Source organism: Schistocerca serialis, chromosome 5 (assembly GCF_023864345.2).
Source record: "Schistocerca serialis cubense isolate TAMUIC-IGC-003099 chromosome 5, iqSchSeri2.2, whole genome shotgun sequence".
In the NCBI taxonomy this organism is placed as follows: Eukaryota; Metazoa; Arthropoda; class Insecta; order Orthoptera; family Acrididae; genus Schistocerca; species Schistocerca serialis.
This window is the reverse complement of record NC_064642.1, coordinates 40,932,095-40,959,888: the sequence shown is the minus strand read 5'-3', so window position 1 is coordinate 40,959,888 and position 27,794 is coordinate 40,932,095. Positions and strand designations below refer to the sequence as shown.

Below are 27,794 nucleotides of genomic sequence, written 5' to 3'. Positions count from 1 at the left end.
TCGATATAAACGGGATCTCGAAGATGGCAATTAACCTCTGCAGTCACTTTAGCCGCCGTAGATTTGTGTTGTTTGGACACCATCTGCGTGTTAGCGGACGACGGTGTCTGTCATTTAGTTTTGATTTGCACCCACTATTACGTTTAAGCGATGACCTCTTCCATGTTTTGTGTAGGCTGTCATAATTGTTGAAACAGTTTCTGTTGAAACATTGAATAAGTCAATTACTTTTGAATACATTGTGGGAGTCAATAGTGATCAATGTGTTACAAATATTTACTATCAAAAACAGTCTTGATAACAATTTATTTATTACGGTGACCGGTTTCGACCACTACTGTGGTCATTTTCAGACCAATGAGTAAGAACCTCTTTCTGGTGGTAAATCACCACCAGACCGAGGTTCTTACTCATTGGTCTGAAGATGACGACAGTAGTGGTCGAAACCAGTCACCGTAATAAATAAATTGTGATCAAGACTGTTTTTTATAGTAAATTCAATAAGTCGGCTGTCTTGGTTGCTGATGCTCCAGCAAATCGGACCCCAACAATCTGCCCTCTTGGAAACGCTGTTAGGTTTTTAATTGCGCTGAATGGAAATACGAAGTATAAACTACTCGTAAAGCACCTTCACTGATGCCTAGTCCGTACTGAACACGCACAGTCCAGTGCAACACGTGCCTTAGTTGCGTTGTTGACAGTCCCGTTACAACCACTGGTCACATTATTTTGCCTATCCCCTGTAGCTAGCAAATTGATGGATACCGTATCGGTGTCTATCAGCATCTACCCGCGTCGTGATTCACCCTTGTTATCGCGTGTCAGTCTTCGGCGCCGCAGCAGCCAAACACCTGCGCTGCTCAGGTGGCATAATTAGCAGGGGGCGGAGACAGCGCCCGCTGGACTCGGGGTGCAGCGCGCGCCGCCCGGCACAATACCGTCAGCGGCCGTGGCAGCTTTGACAGCCGCTGCCGTCCCACAATGCGCGCTCGTTATTTCGAAGCCGGGGGCGACGCCGTCCTTCCGGCCGCGGACAGGCGGGGGCGGCGTCGGCGGCGGCGGCGGCGGTGGCGGCCATCCGGCGGTGGCGCCGGCCGGCGACGCATTTCTGAGAACCCGCCATTCTTCTTGCTTCTGTTACGCAGCCCATTGTCCGGCTAATGGCGGCGACTTTCCGACTAGTAATAATGGGGCGAGCGGGCGACGTGCTGTCTGTGCACCGAGGTCTGGGACTCTCGTTAGCGTCAAACGAGCCAGTCAACGCATCTGCGGCTCATCAGCGCTGCGCAGAGCAGCTGCGCTGACGCCACACTGTGCCCAACAGTTACAAAGCAAGCTGTTGACCATGGGTGACATTAGCCGTCATTACGTCTTATGGCAGAACCAGTGTTGACAACTCAGCTTTTTCAGAGCTAACTCTGGCTACTTTTTAACACTATTTAGTTGGCAATCGAGTGCCTTACCAGGCTCTCGGAAAATTACTTTTCTCTCACAATCATTTGGCTTCTTTTCTAGCCTTTTTTCCCCTCTGAGAACGAGAAATTCGTGTTGGTTAAAGGAAAATTAGTTGCGCTGAACTAAAATTACAATACTCGATTCACTATTCCATGAAAATCTATTATTACACTAAATTAAAAAGCACAGCAAAGCAAAGCTGTGTAGGTGTGTGTTCTGGGCTCGTCAACACAGACATACACAAGCCCAAAAACACAACGACGAAAAAAAAACAGCTGTGAGCCTAACTGGAAACGCTGTTGCAGCGTAGCATAGTATCGCAACTTCAAAATAATGAAGCTGTTCTAGGCAAAGCAGGCGTTGATATGTGCTGGATGAATTAGAAGGCACGCTATTAACTGTCGCAATAAACAATGTGCCAGCGACTGAACTTCTGTTCACTGCAGGAGTTTGTCACTTGTAAGAAATAATATAATATTACAGTTCAGCTATTCTGAATTTTGTCCTGTAACTACCAGAAAGGATTTGCAAGAGCAGTGGACTTGGAAGAGCAGTTGAACGGAATGGACAGTGTCTTGAAAGGAGGGAATAAGATGAACATCAACAAAAGCAAAACCAGGGTAATGGAATGTAGCAGAATTAAGTCGGGTGATGCTGGGGGAATTAGATTAGGAAACGAGACACTTAAAGTAGTAAAGGAGTTTTGCTATTTGGGGAGCAAAATAACTGATGATGGTCGAAGTAGAGAGGATATAAAATGTAGACTGACAATGGCAAGGAAAGCGTTTCTTAAGAAGAGAAATTTGTTAACATCGAGTATAGATTTAAGTGTCAGGAAGTCGTTTCTGAAAGTATTTGTATGGAGTGTAGCCATGTATGGAAGTGAAACATGGACGATAAATAGTTTAGACAAGAAGCTTTCGAAATGTGGTGCTACAGAAGAATGCTGCAGATTAGATGGGTAGATCACATAACTAATGAGGAGGTATTGAATAGAATTGGGGAGAATAGGAGTTTGTGGCACAACTTGACTAGAAGAAGGGATCGGTTGGTGGGACATGTTCTGAGGCATCAAAGGATCACCAATTTAGTATCTGAGGGCAGCGTGGAGGGTAAAAATCGTAGAGGGAGACCAAGAGACGAATACACTAAGCAGATTCAGAAGGATTTAGGCTGCAGTAGGTACTGGGAGATGAAGAGGCTTGCACAGGATAGAGTAGCATGGAGAGCTGTATCAAACCAGTCTCAGGACTGAAGACAACAACAACAACCAGAAACATTATTTACGTTTTTGCTGTGAGAAAAAGAAAATTACGCGATAGAAACTGACGTGAAGATGTTTACTCGTATTTAAACACATTTCTGCGTCAAAATATCGAGGTTTCAAAAAGGGCTAGTAACATTTTATATGCATATCATAGAAATAAAAACTCAAGTTGTTAATAAGCGTTCGAAGTACTAATGCATCCAGAAATCATTTCTATAACAAGATACACAAGACAGACCTTTATATTCTTGTTGTTTTACGCTTTTCTCTACGGCTAATAAAGCTATTCAAATGAAAGATCGTACATGCATTTCAAATGTGATGCCAAATCCTGAGGGACAGTTATTTTCTGAAGCTATTTTCAACTGTATTACACACATGATATGAGTAAATCTGGCTAAACTATTTTTCGTGGGCTAAATTTAAAAGAGTCCATGAGACTTATTTCTGAATAAAATGTGATCAATTCTTTTTCGTGTAGGGGACGTATACACATCTTACTGGATTTTCGTATACGTCACTCTTTCATTTAAATACCTTACACAGTATAATTATTGCAAAATAAAAGGCACAATAATACACCTTGTTTTATTTCTGCGTGTTTGTGGCTTTTTCCATACACTAATTTACCTTATTTCGTTTTGGAGAATTGGCAACATTTAGCAGAACAGCTTTGGTTAGCTAGTTTGACATAGCTCTCTTAAACGTAACGTTACACAGTCTCACTGAAAATGTATTTCTATTGCACGATCAATTGTACCGTGTTATCGGTTATCATTAGCACAAATTTTTAATACAGGGTGGCGCACGAAAAACCTGCCCAGAGTACAGACTGCTTGTCAGTTACGCACGAATTGTTTCCCCCACTAACTGATATAACAACAAATAAACATGTTTATTCGTGGCATGCGCCCACGCTGTGGTAGGTCCGCATTTTCAGTACCGAGAAAACTAGATAATTTTTCCTCATTTCGTCCGTCTCAGTTGCACTGATGTAAAATTCAGCTGTAGTGGTTACCGGTTTTGGGTTGACAACGCTCATTTTCAAACCAGACGCCTTGCTATTAACCGTAGTTATTCATACAATATGGCGCCAAACGGCACAGCATTTTTTTTTTCTTTTATTCGGCCAGCTACGAATTTATTTCCCGTGCCAGCTTCTTCATCTCAGTGTAGTACTTGCAACCTACGTCCTCACTTATCTGCTGGATGTATTCCGATCCCCGTTTCCCTCCAAAGGTATTGCCCTCTACAGCTCACTCTAGTACCATGGAAGTTGTTCCGTGATGTCTCAACAGGTGTGCTATCATCCTGTCCCTTCTCCTTGTCAGTGTTTTCAAATATTCCTTTCCTCTTCGATTCTATGCAGAACCCCTTCATTCGTTGCCCTATCAGTCCACCTAATTTTCAACATTCGTCTGCAGCACCACATCTCAAATGCTTCGATTCTCTTCTGTTCCGGTTTTCCCACAGTCAATGTTTCACTACCATACACATTCTGTGCCCCATGTGTACATTCTCAGAAATTTCTTCCTGAAATTAAGGTCTATGTTAGATGCTTGTATACTTCTCTTGGAAAGGAATGCCCTTTTTGCCACTCCTAGTCTGCTTTTGATGTCCTCCTTGCTCCGTCCGTCATTGGTTATTTTAGTGTCTAGGTAGAAGAATTCCTTAAATTCATCTACTTCATAACTTCCAATCCTGATGTTAAGTTTCTCGCTGTTCTCATTTCTGCCACTACTCGTTACTTCCGTCTTTCTTCGATTTACTCCATATTCTAGACTCATTAGACTGCCCATACCATTCAGTAGATCATGTAATACTTCTTCATTTTGTCTCAGGATAGCAATGTCGTTATCGAATCATGTCACATCCTTTCACCTTGAATTTTAATTCAAGCGAAGTATACAGTTGGCGAAAAGTACCTTCATTGATTTTGCACTAGGCGTCCGTTGCTACTGAGTGACACAACTAACTGTGTCAGTCAGTAGCAACGGACGCATAGTCTAAAATCAATGATGGTACTTTTTAACAACTGTATACTTCCAGAATGAGATTTTCACTCTGCAGCGGAGTGTGCGCTGATATGAAGCTTCCTGGAAGATTAAATCTGTGTGCCGGACCGAGACTCGAACTCGGGACCTTTGCCTTTCGCGGGCAAGTGCTCTACCAACTGAGCTACCCAAGCACGACTCACGCCCCGTCCTCACAGCTTTACTTCTGCCAGTACCTCGCCTCCTACCTTTCAAACTTTACGGAAGCTCTCCTGCCAACCTTGCAGAACTAGCACTCCTGAAATAAGGATATTGCGGAGACATGGCTTGGCCACAGCCTGCGGGATGTTTCCAGAATGAGATTTTCACTCTGCAGCGGAGTGTGCGCTGATATGAAACTTCCTGAAAGATTAAATCTGTGTGCCGGACCGAGACTCGAACTCAGGACCTTTGCTTTTCGCGGGCAAGTGCTCTACCAACTGAGCTACCCAAGCACGACTCACGCCCCGACCTCGCAGCTTTACTTCTGCCAGTACCTCGCCTCCTACCTTTCAAACTTTACAGAAGCTCTCCTGCCAACCTTGCAGAACTAGCACTCCTGAAATAAGGATATTGCGGAGACATGGCTTAGCCACAGCCTGGGGGATGTTTCCAGAATGAGATTTTCACTCTGCAGCGGAGTGTGCGCTGATATGAAACTTCGTGGCAGAGTGAAACTCTGTGCCGGACCGAGACTCGACCTCGGGACCTTTGCCTTTCGCGGGCAAGTGCTCTACCAACTCAGCTACCCAAGCACGACTCACGCCCCGCCTCACAGCTTTATTTCTGCCAGTACCTTGCCTCCCACCTTCCAAACTTTACAGACGCTCTCCTGCGAACCTTGCCCGCGAAAGGCAAAGGTCCCGAGTTCGAGTCTCGGTCCGGCACACAGTTTTAATCTGCCAGGAAGTTTCAACTGTATACTTTCCTATGTCTTTGGCGCCGTGTTGTATGAATAATTGCGGTTAATAGCAATGTGCGTGGTTAGAAAACGGGTTTGTCAGCCCGAAAGCGTTAACCACCACACCTGAATTTTGTATCAATGCATCTCAGACGGAAAATAAAAAAAATATCAAATATCCTCAGGTAAAAACGTAATAATTAGATAGTAAAGAAATAACGAATAAGTTAATGGAATGGTTTGCATTTACTGAACTGATATCGCCTTTCGCATTACATCAGGTTCCGAAAGCGACCTCCTTGTGCTTTAATGCATTGTTTCGTGTGTCCTAACGTGTCAATATACACTCTGCGCAACTGTGCCTCATCTGTTCTCAAAATTTCATTACGTAAATTGTCTTTCATGTCTTCTAACGTCATTGGGTAAGTTGCACACTATTCCCTTTAAATCATCTGACAGATAAAAGTCACGAGTGGTAATGAGACCACTGCGGTCCTTTCTTCTGTGAATATTTCATGAATTCGTAAGACTGTCTCGGATGAAGAGTAACAGGTTACCCCAACCTGCTCAGGGACAGTATACGGGCGTTGATGAGAGGTCAGTGGGCGTAAAATTCCTTGAACAGTGTTTACTGTTGTTTCAAAAAAGATGGGACCCAAATTCCGGCTTGCTGACACGACACACCACATTCTGATCTTTCCCCGTGAAAACATTCTTCGTTAATCGTAAAGGTATTGTTTGTTGTCCAGTATCCGGTGTTCTGGGAGCACGCTTCCTCTGAGATGGAATCAGGCTTCATTACTCTCGAAATACGGCAGCGGGTCCAGCATTCGACTCTCAGTTGTTTGTCATACCGACGCACTGTAATTCACTCGTTTTGCCTTATCTTCCACCTTCAGTTCTTGTACATACGTCATTTTGTAGGAATTCAGTCCCACAGGCTGACGAGACCTCCGTGAAATGTTCACTTCTGGCAACAATTTACGTATCGACTTCCTTGGCCTCTGGAGCATCTGCTCGATTTCCTCTGTCGTAGCAGGTGTACGAACCGAAGGGGTTCGATTCTTTTTTGTGTTTGCAACTGACGCAGTAGCACGCCACAATGTCAGCAAATCCTGTATACTGCTCTCTGCTGGTATGGAAACACTAGGAAACTTCCTTACAAAAATGTCCTGCCTCTCCTTAAATAAACAGGCAGACACATACGCCTCTACAATCGCGATTCTTTCTCTAAGAACATGTATCCGCAGGGATATTTACACTGGTGTCCAAAATTAAAGCAACAAACCACTATTTCCCCGTTCTGTGTATAATTCACGATACAATCATTAAAACTGTCAACAGATCTCCGTACGGTCTTGTTCTGCACGGAAGATAACATTCCAGTCAACAAGCAACAATGCCAACAATGACGTCAGGGCATCTATCAAACGGGGTAATGTTTACCGGGTAGTCTAAATGCGCAATCCCTACGTACACAGCCATAGACGGTGCTTTACGGCTCAGTGAAGGCGTCTGCCAGACTCTCTGCAATGGAGGGTTATACGAAGAATGGAAGCAGGACAGTCGCGAACTGGTGTTGCCCAATGGCATACTGTGAGTCATTCTGTGGTTTCTCGGATGACACGAAAGTTTATAGAGACCGAAACTGCATCCCGGAGACCAGGACAGAGCCGAACACACGTGACATCAGAAAGAGAGGACCGTTCTTTGGCTGCAAGGGGACGACGGTACTGCCTTAGTACTGCACAGATACTGACATCTGACTTCGCAGCATCCACTGGACGTGTTATATCGAGGCAGACGCTGTACAGACGGCTTCAGCAGAGTGTCCTTTATTGCCTCAACATGAGATTGATGACATCGCTTATAGCATACCACCGTTGTCAGGCCTGCATTTCTGCCAGAGGTGGTCACACCAGTTGTCGGAATGTGTATCTAAATTTGTTAAGTTGAAGAACACGAAGAACATATTTGTTTACCGTTATGCATGTTGCAGTTGTTTACATTCTGTATTCTTTACATTGTTTATACAGGGTTATTAAAAATGATTGAAGAGATTTCACAGCTCTACAATAACTTTATTATTTGAGATATTTTCACAATGTTTTGCACACACATACAAAAACTCAAAAAGTTTTTTTAGGCATTCACAAATGTTCGATATGTACCCCTTTAGTGATTCGGCAGACATCAAGCCGATAATCAAGTTCCTCCGACACTCGGCGCAGCATGTCCCCATCAATGAGTTCGAAAGCATCGTTGATGCGAGCTCGCAGTTCTGGCACGTTTCTTGGTAGAGGAGGTTTAAACATTGAATCTTTCACATAACCCCACAGAAAGAAATCGCATGGGGTTAAGTCGGGAGAGCGTGGAGGCCATGACATGAATTGCTGATCATGATCTCCACCACGATCGACCCATCGGTTTTCCAATCTCCTGTTTAAGAAATGCCGAACATCATGATGGAAGTGCGGTGGAGCACCATCCTGTTGAAAGATGAAGTCGGCGCTGTCGGTCTCCAGTTGTGGCATGAGCCAATTTTCCAGCATGTCCAGATACAAGTGTCCTGTAACGTTTTTTTCGCAGAAGAAAAAGGGGCCATAAATTTTAAACCGTGAGATTGCACAAAACACGTTAACTTTTAGTGAATTGCGAATTTGCTGCACGAATGCGTGAGGATTCTCTACCGCCCAGATTCGCACATTGTGTCTGTTCACTTCACCATTAAGAAAAAATGTTGCTTCATCACTGAAAACAAGTTTCGCACTGAACGCATCCTCTTCCATGAGCTGTTGCAACCGCGCCGAAAATTCAAAGCGTTTGACATTGTTATCGGGTGTCAGGGCTTGTAGCAATTGTAAACGGTAAGGCTTCTGCTTTAGCCTTTACCGTAAGATTTTCCAAACCGTCGTCTGTGGTACGTTTAGGTCCCTGCTTGCTTTATTCGTCGACTTCCGCGGGCTACGCGTGAAACTTGCCCGCACGCGTTCAACCGTTTCTTCGCTCACTGCAGGCCGACCCGTTGATTTCCCCTTACAGAGGCATCCAGAAGCTTTAAACTGCGCATACCACCGCTGAATGGAGTTAGCAGTTGGTGGATCTTTGTTGAGCCTCGTCCTGAAGTGTCGTTGCACTGTTATGACTGACTGATGTGAGTGCATTTCAAGCACGACATACGCTTTCTCGGCTCCTGTCGCCATTTTGTCTCACTGCGCTCTCGAGCGCTCTGGCGGCAGAAACCTGAAGTGTGGCTTCAGCCGAACAAAACTTTATGAGTTTTTCTACGTATCTGTAGTGTGTCGTGACCATATGTCAATGAATGGAGCTACAGCGAATTTATGAAATCGCTTCAATCATTTGTAATAGCCCTGTACTTCACTCTGTCTTGTTTATACTGTTTTGTAGCAAAATAAACGCAACTTTGCAAAATTCCTTTTTGTTGCTTTACATCTGCATCTACATTCTACATTTATACTCCGCAAGCCACCCAACGGTGTGTGACGGAGGGCACTTTACGTGGCACTGTCATTACTTCCCTTTTCTGTTCCAGTCGCGTATGGTTCGCGGGAAGAACGACTGTCTGAAAGCTTCTGTGCGCGCTCGAATCTCTCTAATTTTACATTCGTGATCTCCTCGGGAGGTATAAGCAGGGGGAAGCAATATATTCGATACCTCATCCAGAAACGCACCCTCTCGAAACCTGGCGAGCAAGCTGCAACGCGATGCAGAGCGCCTCTCTTGCAGAGTCTGCCAGTTGAGTTTGCTAAACATCTCCGTAACGCTATCACGCTTAGCAAACAACCCTGTGACGAAACGCGCCGCTCTTCTTTGGATCTTCTCTATCTCCTCCGTCAACCCGATCTGGTACGGATCCCACACTGATGAGAAATACTCAAGTATAGGTCGAACGAGTGTTTTGTAAGCCACCTCCTTTGTTGATGGACAACATTTTCTAAGGACTCTCCCAATGAATCTCAACCTGGTACCCGCCTTACCAACAATCCCAACAATCAATTTTATATGATCATTCCACTTCAAATCGTTCCGCACGCATACTCCCAGATATTTTACAGAAGTAACTGCTACCAGTGTTTCTTCCGCTATCATATAATCATACAATAAAGGATCCTTCTTTCTATGTATTCGCAATACATTACATTTATCTATGTTAAGAGTCAGTTGCCACTCCCTGCACCAAGTACCTATCCGCTGCAGATCTTCCTGCATTTCGCTACAATTTTCTAATGCTGCAACTTCTCTGTATACTACAGCATCATCCGCGAAAAGCAGCATGGAACTTCCGACACTATCTACTAGGTCATTTATATATATATTGTGAAAAGCAATGGTCCCATAACACTCCCTGTGGCACGCCAGAGGTTACTTTAATGTCTGTAGACGTCTCTCCATTGATAACAACATGCTGTGTTCTGCTTGCTAAAAACTCTTCAATCCAGCCACACAGCTGGTCTGATATTCCGTAGGCTCTTACTTTGTTTATCAGGCGACAGTGCGGAACTGTATCGAACGCCCTCCGGAAGTCAAGGAAGATAGCATCTACCTGGGAGCCTGTATCTAATATTTTCTGGGTCTCATGAACAAATAAAGCGAGTTGGATCTCACACGATCACTGTTTCCGGAATCCATGTTGATTCCTACAGAGTAGATTCTGGATTTCCAAAAACGACATGGTACTCGATCAAAAAACATGTTCTAAAATTCTACAACAGATCGACGTCATAGATATAGGTCTATAGTTTTGCGCATCTGCTCGACGACCCTTCTTGAAGACTGGGACTACCTGTGCTCTTTTCCAATAATTTGGAACCTTCCGTTCCTCTAGAGACTTGCGGTACACGGCTGTTAGAAGGGCGGCAAGTTCTTTCGCGTACTTTGTGTAGAATAGAATTGGTATCCCGTCAGGTCCAGTGGACTTTCCTCTGTTGAGTGATTCCAGTTGCTTTTCTATTCCTTGGACACTTATTTCTATGTCAGCCATTTTTTTAATTGGGGACCCCAGTGTACTTCGCACGTATTAACCAAGTCTCAATGCCTAATAAGGAATGTAGTCGCAACAGCTTTGAAATAATATGAGTAGCTGCCAACTGACGGATGATATGTCACAGTCTGGTACTCACGGCGGGTTTTTCGTTCGGCACCCAATATAACCCACGAAACAGCCCATAAGTACCAGTACCCTTTGCCTTATGTGTACAAGGAATTTATAGTGAAGCAACAACGTGATACACCATTCGATATTGGTATCATGTCTTTAGTTGGAATGTCAATTAATTTACGAATGTAAACTGACCGATGTCCATTTAGTAGATTTATATTCTTGCATACTTGAGGAAAGCGAAGTATAGGTAACTATTGTACGAACAAAGGTCGCTTATTGAAATTTACAAACTACCTGAAGAACTAGTATCTGAGCTCGGACAACACAGAAATGCGTAAGCAGCAATTACAGCGATGTTGTTCGGACATGGAGGAGATACAGAGAGATAGCAACTGTCGATGACTTGCCTCGCTCAGGCCGCCCAAAGGCTACAGGCTACTACTGCAGTGGATGACCGCTACCTACGGATTATGGCTCCCTGACAGCAACGCCAACACGTTGAATAATGCTTCTCGTGCAGCCACAGGACGTCGTATTACGACTCAAACTGTGCGCAATTGGCAGCATGATGCGCAGCTTCATTCCCAACGTTCACGGCGAGGTCCATATTTGCACCCCCGACACCATGCAGCGCGGATCAGATGGGTCCAACAACATGCCGAATGGACCGCTCAGGATTGGTGTCACGTTCTCTTCACCGATGAGTGTCGCATATACTTTCAACCAAACAATTGCTGGAGACATCTTTGGAGGCAACCCGGTCAGGCTGAACGCCTTAGACACAATGTCCAGCGATTACAGCAAGGTGGAGGTTGCCTGCTGTTTTGGGGTGGCGTTACGAGGGGCCGACGTACGCTGCTGGTGGTCATGGAAGGCGCCGTAACGGCTGTATGATACGTGAATGCCATCCTCCGACCGATAGTGCAACCATTTCGTCAGAATATTGGCGAGGCATTCGTCTTCATGGACGACAATTCGCGCCCCCACCTTCCTTCAGGATAGCGACATCGCTCGACTAGAGTGACCAGCATATTCTCCAGACATGAACCCTATCGAACATGCCTCAGATACATTTAAAAGGGCTGTTTATGGACGACGTGACCCACCAACCACTCTGAGGGATCTACGCCAAATCGCCATTGAGGAGTGGGATAATCTGGACCAACAGTGCCTTGATGAACCTGTGGATGGTATGCCACGACGAATACAGGCATGCATCAATGCAAAAGGACGTGCTACTGGATATTGTAGGTACCGGTGTGTACAGCAATCTGGACCACCACCTCTGAAGGTCTCGCTGTATGGTGGTACAACATGCAATCTGTGGTTTTCATGAGCAATAAAAGGGCGGAAATGATGTTTATGTTGATCTCTATTCCAATTTTTTGTACAGGTTCCGGAAATCTCGGAACCAAGGTGATGCAAAACTTTTTTTGATGTGTGTGTATATCGTATGAGAAGCAAAAAAAATTACAATACACGAAACATTACATAATACGAATGACTAGTACCAAGCAGATGGATGTCAAGTACACTAATATTATTATTATGTAGTATTATGCCTAGTGGCAGGTCTGTGTCTGTGTACGGAGAATTTCTGATGCCAATGTTCCTTGTCTTCTGTTTCTTCCTTTAGTCTGCTATATCCCTTTCCATCTTTCATGTCATCCAAAAGTTGAATTCTTCTTCTTCGTTCTACCTTTCCTTTAATTTTCCCTGAAATGACTTCGTCTATGAGCCCTCCGTGCCTAAGTATGTGTCCGATCCAGTTGGCCTTGCTCTGAAGAGTTGTATTCAGAATGTCTGTCTTCTTCCCTACTCTTCTCAGTACACTTGATCTTCTCCATTATCCTCCAGCACTACATTTCACAACTCTCAAGGTATTTTTCTTTTCTCATGATCCACGTCTCTGCTCCGCACAGTGCAATGTTCCAGATGTAGCACTTCACTGGCTTCATCCTCTGTTCCAAGCTTAACGTGCTGGTCAGCAGACTCCTCTCTTTACTGAATGCAGTTTTGACCATAGCGATCTTGCTCGAATTTCACTGGTCCATTGGGCATCGTTTGTCACTAAACTTCCCAAGTTCTTGAACTGTTTCACATGTTCCAGTTCTCGATTGTCGATTGTTATCCTCATAGGTTTCCCAATTTTTTATATCCGCATCACCTTTGATTTTTCTATGTTGATTTCCATGCCGCATTTTCTTCCAGTTCCTACCAACTGGTTCATCATGTGTTGCAGTTGTCTTTGATTTTTAGTATGTACTACCAGGTCATCCGCATACTCGATGGTATTGATTAGGTGTCCTCCTATCCTGAAGTTTCCGTATCCTTTCAAAGCTTTGCCATTCACCGTACAGGTTGAAGAGACTCGGCGATAGACAAGACCCATGTGTCATGCCTCTTCCTGTTTCTACTCTGCTTGTTTCTCCATAATTCAGCCGCACATTTATTCTTTGTCCCAGGTACAAGTTGAGAATTAGTCTCCAATCCCTCCAGTTTATTGCTATCTCCTTAAGGATGTTCATCAGTTTCATCCACTTACCTCTGTCAAAGGCCTTCTGCCAGTCTGTAAAACAAACACAAACTTCTTCGTCAACAGCGAAAACTCTATCTGACAATATCCTCAAAATGCCGATGGTGTGTCTGGTTCCTTTTCCCTTCCTAAATCCAAACTGGTCATCCCGTATTACTTTTTTCTTTTTTATGTTCCGGTCGACTGTTGAGTATTCTTGCAATAATCTTCGCTACGTGTGAGATTAAACATTGTTCTGAAATCACTACATTTTTGGCTTGCTGTTTCTTCTCAACAGCAACTATTGTGACATCCAAAAATTCCTTAGACCATTTCCCATTTTCGTAGATTTTATTTATGTGATGCTTCAGTGCCTGCAAAACCTCTTTCCCGATTTCTTTCAGCAAATCCACCGGTATGTCGTCATCTCCTGTGGCTTTCCTCCTCTTCCTTAATCGCCTTCTCTACTTCAGTTGTCAGTCTTCGTCAATGTCTTCCTCTCTCTCTATTTCAGTGCCTATTGGGCGATGTTCCTTATCGTAGAGTTCCTTTATATATTCTTCCCATACTTTCAGCACCTTCGTTTGTCCAGTAACCATTTGTCCTCTAAAGTCTTCTACCCCAAAAGTCCTTACTACTTTGTTTTCTCTACCTCCCAGCTCCTCTCTTTTCTGGTACATAAGATCATACCTTCCTCTTTCTCGTAGTTCCTCTATTTCGTCGCACAATCCTTCTATATAATTTTCTTTCGGTTTGTCGGTTTATGTGCTGAGAGCATTGTTAAGTTTCCTATATTCTTCTTCATTAACATTTTTGCACTTCCTCTTTTCCTGCATCTTTTCCAGCATCTCATTGGTAATCCATGGTTTCCCTGCTCTCTTTGCTTTCCTCCCAACTTCGTTCTTTAAAATATTCCATAAAATCTGTTTAAATTTTGCCAATGCTCATCACCATTTTCACTTGTATTTGCACCTCTCATTTTCCTAAATTGTTGTTCTCTCTTAGCTTTTCCAGGTCCCATCTCTGCTTTCTCCTCCCTCGCTGTCGTATCATCTTGTACTGATGTCTGCAACCAAAAGGTTGTGATCAGAATCGACATCAGCAGCCGGCAGAGTCTTAGCGTCTTTCACAATACCCCTAAACCTGTGTTTGACGAGTATGTAGTCTATCCGGTATCTGTTAATGTCTCCTGTGCTCTTCCATGTATACAGTTTACTCTTTCTTTTATGGAACCAAGTGTTCATCACCACCAAGTTGATTCTCTGACAGAACTCCACGAACATCCCTCCTCTGTCGTTTCTTCTTCTTAATCCATACTGACCCACAATGTTTGCTTCTCTACCTTGTCGAACGACTTTATTACAGTGGCCCTTGATAATGATGTTTACTCTTCCTCTGCGTTCAGAATGTATGATATCTTCTATTTCATCGAAAATTTTCTCGACTTCTTCATCGTCATAGTTTGATGTTGGCATGTACACTTGTACTATCAGAATGTCCACTGTTTGTGCACCTACTTTCACAAACATTAAAGGATCACTATGGCATACCACTTTAGTCAATCTCTGAACTGTGTGATTTCCCATCACTATTACCACACCACGTTCAAACTTTTTCCACCGGTATAAAACATTGTGTAATTGGCCGATGTTACTTCACCCCTATCTGCCCACCTCACTTCACTTAAACCCATTACGCCAACTTCACATTTGTCCATTTCGCTGTTTAGATATTCCAGTCTTTCTGATGTTTGAAGTGTTCTTAAATTCCATGACCCGATCCTGAACTTAAAATGTTTATCTCTTCCGATAACTCCCTCTGAAATACTCCCCCCACCTGGAGATCCGAACGAGGGAGTAGTTTACCTCCGGAATATTTTACTCCAGGAAGTTCTATCATGATTCTCCGTCTTCTGACATAAAACATAAGATAATTAAACTGAACAGTTACATATATACAATATACACAGTTAAGAAAATAAAACTGCACTCTTTTTGTTATGAAAAAAAGAAAGAAAGAAAGAAAGATACCACCTGGTAATGGATGAAAACCGAAGATCCTGCTATACCAGAGAAATGTTTCACAGTTGAAAAGTTCAGCAAGTGCTCTTGGCTCGAAGGTATGCATTTTAGAGCTATATTCACCTGATATTTTGTCTTGGTTTCGTCCATACTATCGCGTCTCAAAGTCTGGAACAACTTTTTCTTATCACCTTATGAATTATGCAGAAATAAGAGTTCTTATAATGCATCTTAAATACGTTGCCGCAGCTGCCACTACTTTTATTCATTGCTGATTGCAAACGCCACTCACCAGTGCTGTTTTGGTAGTTAAAAATCAAATTAAATAATATATATGATGCCATCAGCTTTGTATTTTAGTTTGTATTTATTTATCACCGGTTTCGGTGATACAATTCACGATTTTTAGTCGCTTGGTATGCAGAACATATCCTGATCAGCCAGAACATTACGACCACCGACCCTCTATCGATATAAACGCGTCCAGATAAATGCAGGGTCATCTGGCGAGGAAAGACTTCTAGTCAGACATATCATATTGTGCTGGCCCGGACGCTCAGCATAACTGTACTACCTGTTGGGTGTTCGAGGAGTGCTGTGGTGAGTGTCTTCAACATGTGGCGAAACCAAGGTCAAACCACATCCAGATTTAGTGGGGTTGGGTGACCACCCCTCATTACCCATATCGGACGTCGTAGGCTGGGCATACCGGTAAAAGAGGCCAGGAGGTGAACTGTGGAGTAACCAATATTAGACTTTAATGTTGGGCAGAGTACAAGTGTGTCTGAAAGCACAGTGCACCGAACACTCCTCAAGATGGCCCTCCGCAGCCAACGTCCCATGCATGTTCTAAGTTAACACCACGGCAATGTGCAACTACAACTGAAACTGGTACGTGACCGTCGGCACTGGACATTGGCGCAGTGGCAGAGCATTGCATGGTCTGACGAATCCCGATACCTTACTCGTCATGCCGATGGGAGGGCGCGAATGCGCCAACTTCCCGAGGAACAGCTCCTCGCCACCTGTACTGCGAAATGGACGCAAGATGGCGGCCGCTCCATTATGCTCTGGGGATCATTCACGTGGGCATCCATGGGAGCAACGGAGTTCCTGCGAAGCACCATGACGGCCAAGGAGTATCGTACACTGGTTGCAGACCACGTAACCCCTTCATGACGATCATGTTTCCCGACGGCAGTGGCATCTTTCAAAAAGATAATGCACCATGTCTCAAGACCAGGAGTGGTTCGAGAAACACAGTGGTGAGTTCCAATTATTGTGCTGGCCTCCCAAACCGCCACGTCTGAACCCGATCGAACACATCTGGGATGTGGGTGAATGTGGCGTCAGACCGCATGACCCTTCCACTGAATTTACGGGAATTAGATAACTTATATGTGCAGATGTGGTGCCAACTCACTCACTCCGGCAGCCTACCAAGGCCTCACTGCTTCCATGTCATGACGCATCCCCGCTATTATTTTAGGAGAACAGAATGATTATTGAGGACTGTATTACTCTTTTATTTAAATAGAACGTTTTTCATGCAAAAGAACAATATATTCCTCAGTAACCCTATATCCCTGCTGCATGCGCTGTTTGGTTCTCCATAAACAATCTGCTATAAATTTGTTAGTACAGACAGTTCTGTAATTGATGTCTTCATTATTTTAAAAGTATGTCAACATATTTATCGTACATAAGGATCTGAAGATAGTGATTTTTGTCGCCGAAACCGGTAGTACTCAATGAGAGCTAAAACACTCAGCTGAAGGCATCATAATTATTTGTGAGTGCAGGTTTTCTCGGCGAATTTCATATATGAAGTCTTCACGGGTTGTCAGCCGAGTAGCGTCGTCGTATCGTAGCAACGTTTCGATGCAATTTGTCTCCATCATCTTCAGGCGAAGATGATTGAGACGCATTCCTTAGAAACGTTGCTACGATACGACGACGCTACTCGGCTGACAACCCGTGATGACTTCATATATCATCATTATTGCGTATAAACATAGCAGCTGGTTCGCATCACCTGTCAGAAGATGGGTGTATATAACATAACTTGGTTTCTTAACCCGGACATTGTAAAAATTTCACCCCTATAAATATCATCGAGGGAGGATCTAACCAAATTTTGAATACATTACTTTATTCCTGTATGAACAAGTGCCCAAGATATAAATAAATAACATTAGTCAAATTCAGTTAACTCTACTGAAGGATTTGAGTCGTAGTTTCTTCAATAGTATATGACCTCCTCATGGTAAAAAAAATGTTCGAATGTGTGTGAAATCTTATGGGACTCAACTGCTAAGGTCATCAGTCCCTAAGCTTACACAAGACTTAACTTAAATTATCCTAAGGATAAACACACACACCCATGCCCGAGGGAGGACTGGAACCTCCGCCGGGACCAGCCGCACAATCCTTGACTGCAGCGCCTAAGACCGCTCGGCTAATCCCGCGCGGCTCTCCTCATGGTAAAAAAGTCACCCAAGTTGGTTGCACGTCGAGGTCTGTGAATGGATTTTCACGTCGAGAGAAAAAAAAAAAAAAACACACAGTTCCAACTGCGGGTAACATACCATGGAGCGCGCTAATTCGTAAAACACCCCTCGCTGCCACTCACTTTTCACTCAGAATCTACCTGTTAATCAGAGTCTAGCCGTACATTCATTGAGCAAAATGGTTTATATTAACTGGTTCTTAGTGCCTCGCATTATGCAGCATCTGATAAAGACAGTCGTGCAACACGTGCGTTACTCAGTATTTTGCTTCATTAGAAGTGTTCATCCATCTTCTGGTGGCATCTAGGCGAAATGCAATAAGGGCCACTCGTCGCGATGCATGCCACTCTTTCGTGCATGATGGTAGCTCTCTCTTCCCCAACACTGACGCACAAATAAATGTTAAAAATCCTCCATCAAAGTATTTCTTCTGTGTGAGACGTGGCGCTCGTTACTGGCGCGCCAGTCTCTTGGATGTCCATTATCGATCCTTCGATGTTTCTTATCTTTGCTTGCCTTGTTGTTTTCCGCATTCGCAGGGCGAGTGGGAGTTGACGTTTGCTCGGGCTACCTGCTGAGACGCCGCGAGGTACGAGGTGTGGAAGCAACCACGTATATGTGGAGTTGGTTGTACGCGGTCTGGCGGTTCAGCATGGAGGATATGTGCTGGCTGCCTGCCTGTCTGCTCTCCTGATTTTGCTCGCCGTGCCTTGCGGCCGCCTAGCTTGGGTTGCTGCCTGGTTTATCCTACACGAGCCATACCGGACGTCCAGCAGAAGCCAGCAGAAGTTAAGCAGCCTTGTGTTTCTTTAAAGAAAAGGAGCAAATGTATAAGACCTTTTGTAACCGATTTTGGTGGCCTCTTAAGTGTGGCCATCGCGTTTACACTGCCTTTGTGGAGAGCAAATTCTTTTAAATATAAATAGTTGGGGTTCCCTGTCCTTTATAATCTTTTGGCGGTTTTATTTGAATTTTCTCTTTGGGGTTCCTTCCTTGTACTTGGTTAAATGTTTACTTGTATAGCGGGAAGTGACTCCTGGTTAAAACTCGGAGAAGGTGTTTGATGTTACTGCCGCTTCCGGCATTTGTCTTTTCAATTAAGTGTTGTCATCCCTTCGAGCGACCCAGTGTCACTCTTCGTTGGTTAATGCTGGCTTATGTGTACTTAATTTTGAATTGGACATTTGAATTAATATTTTGGAGCGCAGTATAGCACTAAGGCAACCTCATTGTGTACCACCTTGTGCCCTGGTCTAGTACCTTAATTTTCAGTGGCACGAGTTAGCTCCACTTCCGGTTTTACTGATGTGCTCCCTTCAAAATCTTGTCTTGTATAAGTTTGCCCCGTGTGTGTCTGGGAACACAGAGATGAGCTTTAGTGTGACTTCAGTGCTAGTCAGTTAACGGAATCTTCATTTTTGCTTGGCTTCCAGTGAAGAGTTTGAGTGGAGCGTACTGTGTTTGATTTGTTATTCATTTAATTACTATAAGTTTGTTTATTTAATGGGGAGCAAGACATTTAAAGACTGTTGGTATTAACTCCCCTAGTTGCAGGGTGTTGCTAATTCGTTCCAAATGCCCTACTACTTATTCAGTGCCAAGGCTGTTGATTAGTTGGTTACTGTGAGTACAAATTCACGCTATTTATTTGTTACCGAAATTGTTGAAGTGTCTGTGTCGTGATTCAGTCACTAGCTACGTGTTTGAGCTAAATTGATATAAACCTTACATTGCCTCCTTAAAGTTTGTTGTCAGCAGAAAACCCTTAAGACAACAAAGTTTTGTCTTTGCTTATGTTAACCTTTACTGGGAGCAATATTTCATGTAGTTAAATTTTGTCTTAAAATGTGCATTTCTCTGATGTAATAAACGAGTGATAAAAGACAAAAGCAAAGGAGCCTGGTCGTTCCCATTGTGTCCGGTTTGTAACACGTATCACTATGGTTGCCAGTCTTAGTCATCAAAATAAACTGTCTGAAAATTGCCATAAGACTGATGGTACTGACGAGCCGTCGGGTAATGAAGAGCGGCACTCCAGCAGGCCGTACTTGTTGTGGGACCGCCACGCACCCTGTTTCTCGCGAACGCCCCCGCGCTCGCCCTGCTGATAGCAGGCGGGCGCTGCAGGCGGCTTGTAATGCTTGGTGACCCAGCCGCTGGCAGCGGGCCACGCTGGCGCCGTTCCCACCCACCCAGAATTACCAACATTCAACAGGGCGGCAGCGGCGCGCTCTACGGTCGCCGTATTATAGTCTTCAGCAGACATTTAAAACATTTAAAAACCGTACGCGGTATCAGGGATCCATTTCTCAAGAACTCGCGCCACAAAGATTTGTGATACCGCGTATCCACTGAAGTACAGTGAAAGTCAATAGTACGTGTAAATCGAAATTTATTTTTTTCATTATCCGACGACTATTTAACTTACCAATCCACTGCTGGTATCGAAAACAACATATTTTCTTCTACACTGGAAAATTCAAAATGTTGTTGGAAATTATTAGAGATTTTACACCTCAGGATGTAGAAAGCAAACGGCTCAGAGAAATCCTTCGAAAGTTATTTTGTTTATTTATAGATCCAATCACAATATTATGACACAGTCATAACTGATTTTGGCCATGCAATGACCACCTTCAGATTCTAAAGGCGGCATACACTGAACACAGTTACGTGCGTTGTCAAACTAGCTGTGTTTCACAACGCATGAACCTGTGTTCAGTGTATGCCGCCTTTAGAATCTGAAGGTGGTCATTGTATGGCCGAAACCGCTTATGACTGCGTCATAATAATGTGATTGCGTCTATAAATCAAAAAAAAATTTTACAAAATATTCAATCACTCACTCCATTGACAAAATGTTTTTTTTTTTTTTCCAGAATCCTTCGAAATCTGCAGGAATGATGAATTTAATTCATGAAAGGGGAAAATATAAAAATGCACCAAATGAAGCAGACGAAAGGGAATAAGAATTCTAAATAAATGAAATTTTCAGTAAGTGTAAAATGGCTACACAGGAATGGCTAGAGGACAAATGTGAGGATGTAGAAGCACATTTCACCAGGGGAGAAATAGATGCAGCCGACAGGAAAATTAGGAAAAGTACTTAGAGAAGAGAAGTTGCTGTATGAACCTTAAGATCTCAGACGGAAAAGACGTACTGAGCAAAGAAGGGAAAATTATAAGGTGGAGTAAGTATAATAATAAGATTTTACAAAATATTCAATCACTCACTCCATTGACAAAATGTTTTTTTTTTTTTTCCAGAATCCTTCGAAATCTGCAGGAATGATGAATTTAATTCATGAAAGGGGAAAATATAAAAATGCACCAAATGAAGCAGACGAAAGGGAATAAGAATTCTAAATAAATGAAATTTTCAGTAAGTGTAAAATGGCTACACAGGAATGGCTAGAGGACAAATGTGAGGATGTAGAAGCACATTTCACCAGGGGAGAAATAGATGCAGCCGACAGGAAAATTAGGAAAAGTACTTAGAGAAGAGAAGTTGCTGTATGAACCTTAAGATCTCAGACGGAAAAGACGTACTGAGCAAAGAAGGGAAAATTATAAGGTGGAGTAAGTATAATAATAAGATAATAATAATAATAAGATAATAATAATAAGATAATGGAATGTAGTCGAGTTAAGTCAGGTGATGCTGAGGGTATTAGATTAGGAAATGAGACACTTAAAGTAGTAAAGGAGTTTTGCTATTTGGGGAGCAAAATAACTGATGATGGACGAAGTAGAGAGGATATAAAATGTATACTGGCAATGGCAAAGAAAGCGTTTCTGAAGAAGAGAAATTTGTTAACATCGAGTATAGATTTAAGTGTCAGGAAGTTATTTCTGAAAGTATTTGTATGGAGTGTAGCCATGTATGGAAGTGAAACATGGACGGTAAATAGTTTGGACAAGAAGAGAATAGAAGCTTTTGAAATGTGGTGCTACAGAAGAATGCTGAAGATTAGATGGGTAGATCACATAACTAATGAGGAAGTATTGAATAGGATTGGGGAGAAGAGAAGTTTGTGGCACAACTTGACCAGAAGAAGGGATCGGTTGGTAGGACATGTTCTGAGGCATCAAGGGATCACCAATTTAGTATTGGAGGGCAGCGTGGAGGGTAAAAATCATAGGGGGAGACCAAGAGATGAATACACTAAGCAGATTCAGAAGGATGTAGGTTGCAGTAGGTACTGGGAGATGAAGAAGCTTGCACAGGATAGAGTAGCATGAAGAGCTGCATCAAACCAGTCTCAGGACTGAAGACCACAACAACAACAACAAGTATACAGAGGGTCCATACAAGGGAGGTGAGCTGCAAGAGTATATTATAGACACGGAAGAACAAGTAGAGATATGATACTGCGACAAGAATTTGACAGAGTACTGTAAGATTAAATTCGAAACAAGCCCCCTGGAGTAGATTACATTCCTTCAGAACCACCTATACCCTTGGGAGAGCCAGCTGTGACAAAACTATTTCATCTGGTGTGCAAGATGTATGAAACAGGCGAAATACCCTCAGATTTCAATCAGAATGTAAGAATTCCAACTCTAAATAAAGCAGTTGCTGACACGTGTGATTATTAACGAACTATCAGTTCACCAGGTCATGGTAGAAAGATACTGACACGAGTTATTTACAAAAGACTGGAAAGAGTGGTAGAACCAGAGGTCAGGGCAGACCAGTTTTGCTTCCAGAGAAATGCGCGAACACGCGAGGCATTAATGACCCAACGGCTTGTCTTAGAAGATAAGTTATGCTAAGGCAAACCTACGTTTATAGCTTTTGTAGTTTTGGAGAGCGTTTGACGCTATAGACCGGAACACTCTCTGTGGAATTTTGAAGGTAGAAGGTATAAAATACGGGGACCGCAAGGATACTTGTATAGAAACCTGATAGGAGTTACAAGAGTCGAGGGCCGTGAAAGAGTAGCAGTCGTTGAGAAGGGAGTGAGACAAGGTTTTACCCTGTCGGCGATGATATTCAGTCTATAAATAGAACAAGCGGTAAAGAAGACCAAAGAAATATTTGGAGAAGGTGTTAATGTTCAGGGAGAAAAAATTAAATCTTTGAGGTTTGCCGATGACACTGTAATCCTGTCAGAGACAGACTTCGAAGAGCAGCTGAACGGAATGAACAGCGTCTTGAAAGGAGGATATGAGATGAACATCAAAAAAAGCAAAACAACAATAATGGAGTGTAGTCGAATGAAATCGGATGTTGCTGAGTGAATGATATTAGGAAACGAGACAGCGAAAGTAGCATATGAGTTTTGGTGTTTAAGTAGGAAAATGACTGATGACAGCAGGGGTAGAGATGATATAAAATGTAGATCAACAATGGCATGAACAGTGTTCCTGAAAAAGAAAGGTTTGTTGACATCGAATGTAAATTTAAGTGTAAGGAAGTCTTTTGTTAATGTATTTGCCTGGAACATGGAAATCAAACGTGGACGATAAATTTTTTAGCAAGAAGAGATTAAATACTTTTGAAATGTGGCGCTAGCGAACACTGCTGAAGAATAGATTGGTAGATGGCGTAACTAATATGGAGGTACTGAATAGAATTGGGGAGACAAGTAGTTTGTGGCACAATCCGCCTAGAAGGAGGGATCGATTGGTAGAAGCCATTCTGAGTCGTCATAGTATCACCAGTTCAGTATTAGATGGAAATGTGTGAGGGAGACCACGAGATGAATACATTGAGCACATTCAGAAGGATGTAGTTTGCAGTAGTTACTCGGAGATGAAGACGGCTGCATGGGATAGAGTAGCATGGAGAGCTGCATCGAATCAGTGTTCAACTAAAGACTACAGCAACACACCTCAAGAAATGGCAAGCTCATGAATATTTACTGAAAGAGTAGAGTGTCTAGAGGGTAACGTTCGAAAGACTTTATATGCTACCTGACAACAAATGTGAAGCCTCCTACAGTGGACGAAATGAAACGTCACGGGATTAGGGGAATGTGGTATTATTTCGGCGATTACAATACCTAGTCAATCTAATGAAGAACTTGGCAGTACAAGCCCCTTTAGTATTACGACGTTAAATTCCATCCGCCATCGAGTCATGCACTTATTCGGTTGGGAAGGCTGTCAGAAACCTGTTGTATCCTCTCCTCAAATGAGCTGGTCCACAACTGTTGTAAATGGTCCTTGATACCCTGGACACTGCTTCTGGGAACGAGGCGACGTCCAAGCTCGTCGTACATGTGTTCGACCAAGACTGATCTGGGTACCGTGCTGACTGCAGGATTACCTGAGCTGTGTATGGTAGCTAGCTTAGATTTACTGTAGGCGGAGGTTGAGTGGGTACTACAACACACATCCAAAATTAGTTCATTATACTACAAATCCTTCATGTAAAAAACTTAACTTGGATGCTCCAGATCCGCTTGAATGATAATACACTATGTGATCAAAAGTATCTGGACACCAGGCTTAAAATGACTTACATGTTCGTGGCGCCCTTGTAACCTCCCCCTCACTTATCGACCTTAATGACAGTGAAAAATGAAACCGCGTGTACCTAATGGGAATTTTGGAAAAGCAATCGTCACCGAAGTTAACCTGCTGGTAAAGAGGGAGGAAAGGGTTACATCTAAATGAAAGGAAAAATGCAAGTGAAACTGGTGGAAATTAATTTTGAAATAGGGATAAAGTTAATAAAGAAAGTAAATGTGCGGCCGTTACGTTAACAATCAACTAGCGGTAATTAGATATTTGAGATTTGGGGGAAATTACGGTCGCCAGTCCTAAGGACAATTACTATAATAACTGAAAAAGAAAGGTTATTACACATAGAATTAGCACTAGAAGCGTGGCAACTGAAGGTTGACACGTGTAGTGTGAAAACTGAAAGTTTGTCAGAAGTAATAAATTTCGCTACACTTAATTTAGCAAAAGAATTAATGAAACCGGAAAATCGAAAGTTAATTTAGTGACTGAAGTTAATAGTGAGCTTTCTTTCTGAAGCACATCGAAATACAGTTAGTCTTGGACTACCTCAACAATCATTTCTAAAGCTACTTGAATCTACACAATTTAGAAAGAAGAGATTTAACTTTGAACTTGAATTAAACGATTCTGAACAATTAACAATAGTAAAATTTAGTACATACCAAGCTGAGCTGCAGTCACAGGTAAGCTAAAATACGGTAACAAAACTCGCACTCTTAATTTGTGCTTGTGTAATCTAACTATTGTAGCCAGCTATGAATACTTAAATTGAACTTTGAAATTAAAGCAGTGAAATGGAATTATGCTGGCGTTTGAATTTCAACGACACTCGGGTTCATTTCGGAAAAGGAAGGGACCCTGCTTGGTAATGCAATTGGGACAATGAGCAACAAAGGTTCATGCTAAATTGCTGTAATTCTGCGAGGCAAATGGAACAATTTGAAAAGCTGAGGTTTGCCATACAGTTCTGAAACTTTACGTGCTTTTAGTCTTCCTTGTTGGTTGATTGAAGGTTTGAGGCCGTCGATCGAGGAGGTGGCGACAGTCACTCATTGTCGGCCGTCGCTGTTGCAGAAGCTGGATGTTGGCGCGCCTTCTTCTCGACACGGTCACCAGGCGAAACGGGCTCTTGATGTGCGCCAACTAATGCTTCCCGTCCGCGACACCATGTCAGAAACTATCATCGCGAGTCGAGCGCAATTACATGCTGCTAAACCCCGAAAGCGCGGCAACTCGCGGGAGCGTCACACAACACACCTGCTCCACTCGCTACTCCAGCCAGACTCCCACAGCTCTGCCCGCTCTCCACGCGGCAGAGTTAACACTACCAAAGATCCTACGCACTTTGAGTCTTCACACGACCTATCGATGTAATCGTTCGATTGCAGTTTTCCCTAGGCAAGACCCAGCGTAAAAATACAAATAATATTTACGAAACAAACCAATTATACATCGACATAAATGTATATACACTCCTGGAAATTGAAATAAGAACACCGTGAATTCATTGTCCCAGGAAGGGGAAACTTTATTGACACATTCCTGGGGTCAGATACATCACATGGTCACACTGACAGAACCACAGGCACATAGACACAGGCAACAGAGCATGCACAATGTCGGCACTAGTACAGTGTATATCCACCTTTCGCAGCAATGCAGGCTGCTATTCTCCCATGGAGACGATCGTAGAGATGCTGGATGTAGTCCTGTGGAACGGCTTGTCATGCCATTTCCACCTGGCGCCTCAGTTGGACCAGCGATCGTGCTGGACGTGCAGACCGCGTGAGACGACGCTTCATCCAGTCCCAAACATGCTCAATGGGGGACAGATCCGGAGATCTTGCTGGCCAGGGTAGTTGACTTACACCTTCTAGAGCACGTTGGGTGGCACGGGATACATGCGGACGTGCATTGTCCTGTTGGAACAGCAAGTTCCCTTGCCGGTCTATGAATGGTAGAACGATGGGTTCGATGACGGTTTGGATGTACCGTGCACTATTCAGTGTCCCCTCGACGATCACCAGTGGTGTACCGCCAGTGTAGGAGATCGCTCCCCACACCATGATGCCGGGTGTTGGCCCTGTGTGCCTCGGTCGTATGCAGTCCTGATTGTGGCGCTCACCTGCACGGCGCCAAACACGCATACGACCATCATTGGCACCAAGGCAGAAGCGACTCTCATCGCTGAAGACGACACGTCTCCATTCGTCCCTCCATTCACGCCTGTCGCGACACCACTGGAGGCGGGCTGCACGATGTTGGGGCGTGAGCGGAAGACGGCCTAACGGTGTGCGGGACCGTAGCCCAGCTTCATGGAGACGGTTGCGAATGGTCCTCGCCGATACCCCAGGAGCAACAGTGTCCCTAATTTGCTGGGAAGTGGCGGTGCGGTCCCCTACGGCACTGCGTAGGATCCTACGGTCTTGGCGTGCATCCGTGCGTCGCTGCGGTCCGGTCCCAGGTCGACGGGCACGTGCACCTTCCGCCGACCACTGGCGACAACATCGATGTACTGTGGAGACCTCACGCCCCACGTGTTGAGCAATTCGGCGGTACGTCCACCCGGCCTCCCGCATGCCCACTATACACCCTCGCTCAAAGTCCGTCAACTGCACATACGGTTCACGTCCACGCTGTCGCGGCATGCTACCAGTGTTAAAGACTGCGATGGAGCTCCGTATGCCACGGCAAACTGGCTGACACTGACGGCAGCGGTGCACAAATGCTGCGCAGCTAGCGCCATTCGACGGCCAACACCGCGGTTCCTGGTGTGTCCGCTGTGCCGTGCGTGTGATCATTGCTTGTACAGCCCTCTCGCAGTGTCCGGAGCAATTATGGTGGGTCTGACACACCGGTGTCAATGTGTTCTTTTTTCCATTTCCAGGAGTGTATATATATATATATATATATATATACAAATAGTAAAACAATTACAATATGTAAAGACACAGAAATGTCATATATTCAGGTAACAAAAATAAGGAAAACAAATTATAGTACAATAGATGGAAATAGGAGGATATGCATTTCCGGCGTTACACGTGCCCCACATTGTCTGAGGATGTTCGTGTAACGTAAACAGACTCAGAAAATGTCCAAAAAAAAAAAAAAGAAACAGCGGAAATGCATATGCTCAAAACATCAACAAAATTTAGCATTCGCCTAATTAACCATAAACCAATTTTTAGACGATAATAATTGAGTGGAGACCCTCCTAATCTTATTCCACTCTGTCATCTTGATCAAAATAAAACAGGTTGACAACATATTAAAATTCATAGAAAACATAGAAAATGGTTTAGCTATTCTAAGAATCTTAATTCCTAGCAGTATCAAGAAATGGAATACTATTTATAAAATTAATCAGATTACTTGGTCATAGAAAACAGGTATATCAAAATACGCAAATTAATAATTAATTACATAGAATACGTATTTTATATAAACTTTTCATAATTAATATTCTCGTCATGAGTGTACACTTAACGCTAAA

At 43.5% G+C, this 27,794-nt stretch overlaps 1 protein-coding gene across 1 annotated transcript; it reads right to left on the bottom strand.

The window, feature by feature from the left end:
• Positions 1 to 873: 873 nt before the first annotated feature.
• On the bottom strand, positions 874 to 20,090 carry LOC126481733 (myb-related transcription factor, partner of profilin-like). Its single transcript, XM_050105687.1, has 2 exons — positions 19,831 to 20,090; positions 874 to 1,108 (listed from the first exon to the last, which is right to left on the bottom strand). The coding sequence occupies exons 1-2, from the start codon at positions 20,088 to 20,090 to the stop codon at positions 874 to 876; spliced, it is 495 nt and encodes a 164-aa protein (XP_049961644.1).
• Positions 20,091 to 27,794: the final 7,704 nt, after the last annotated feature.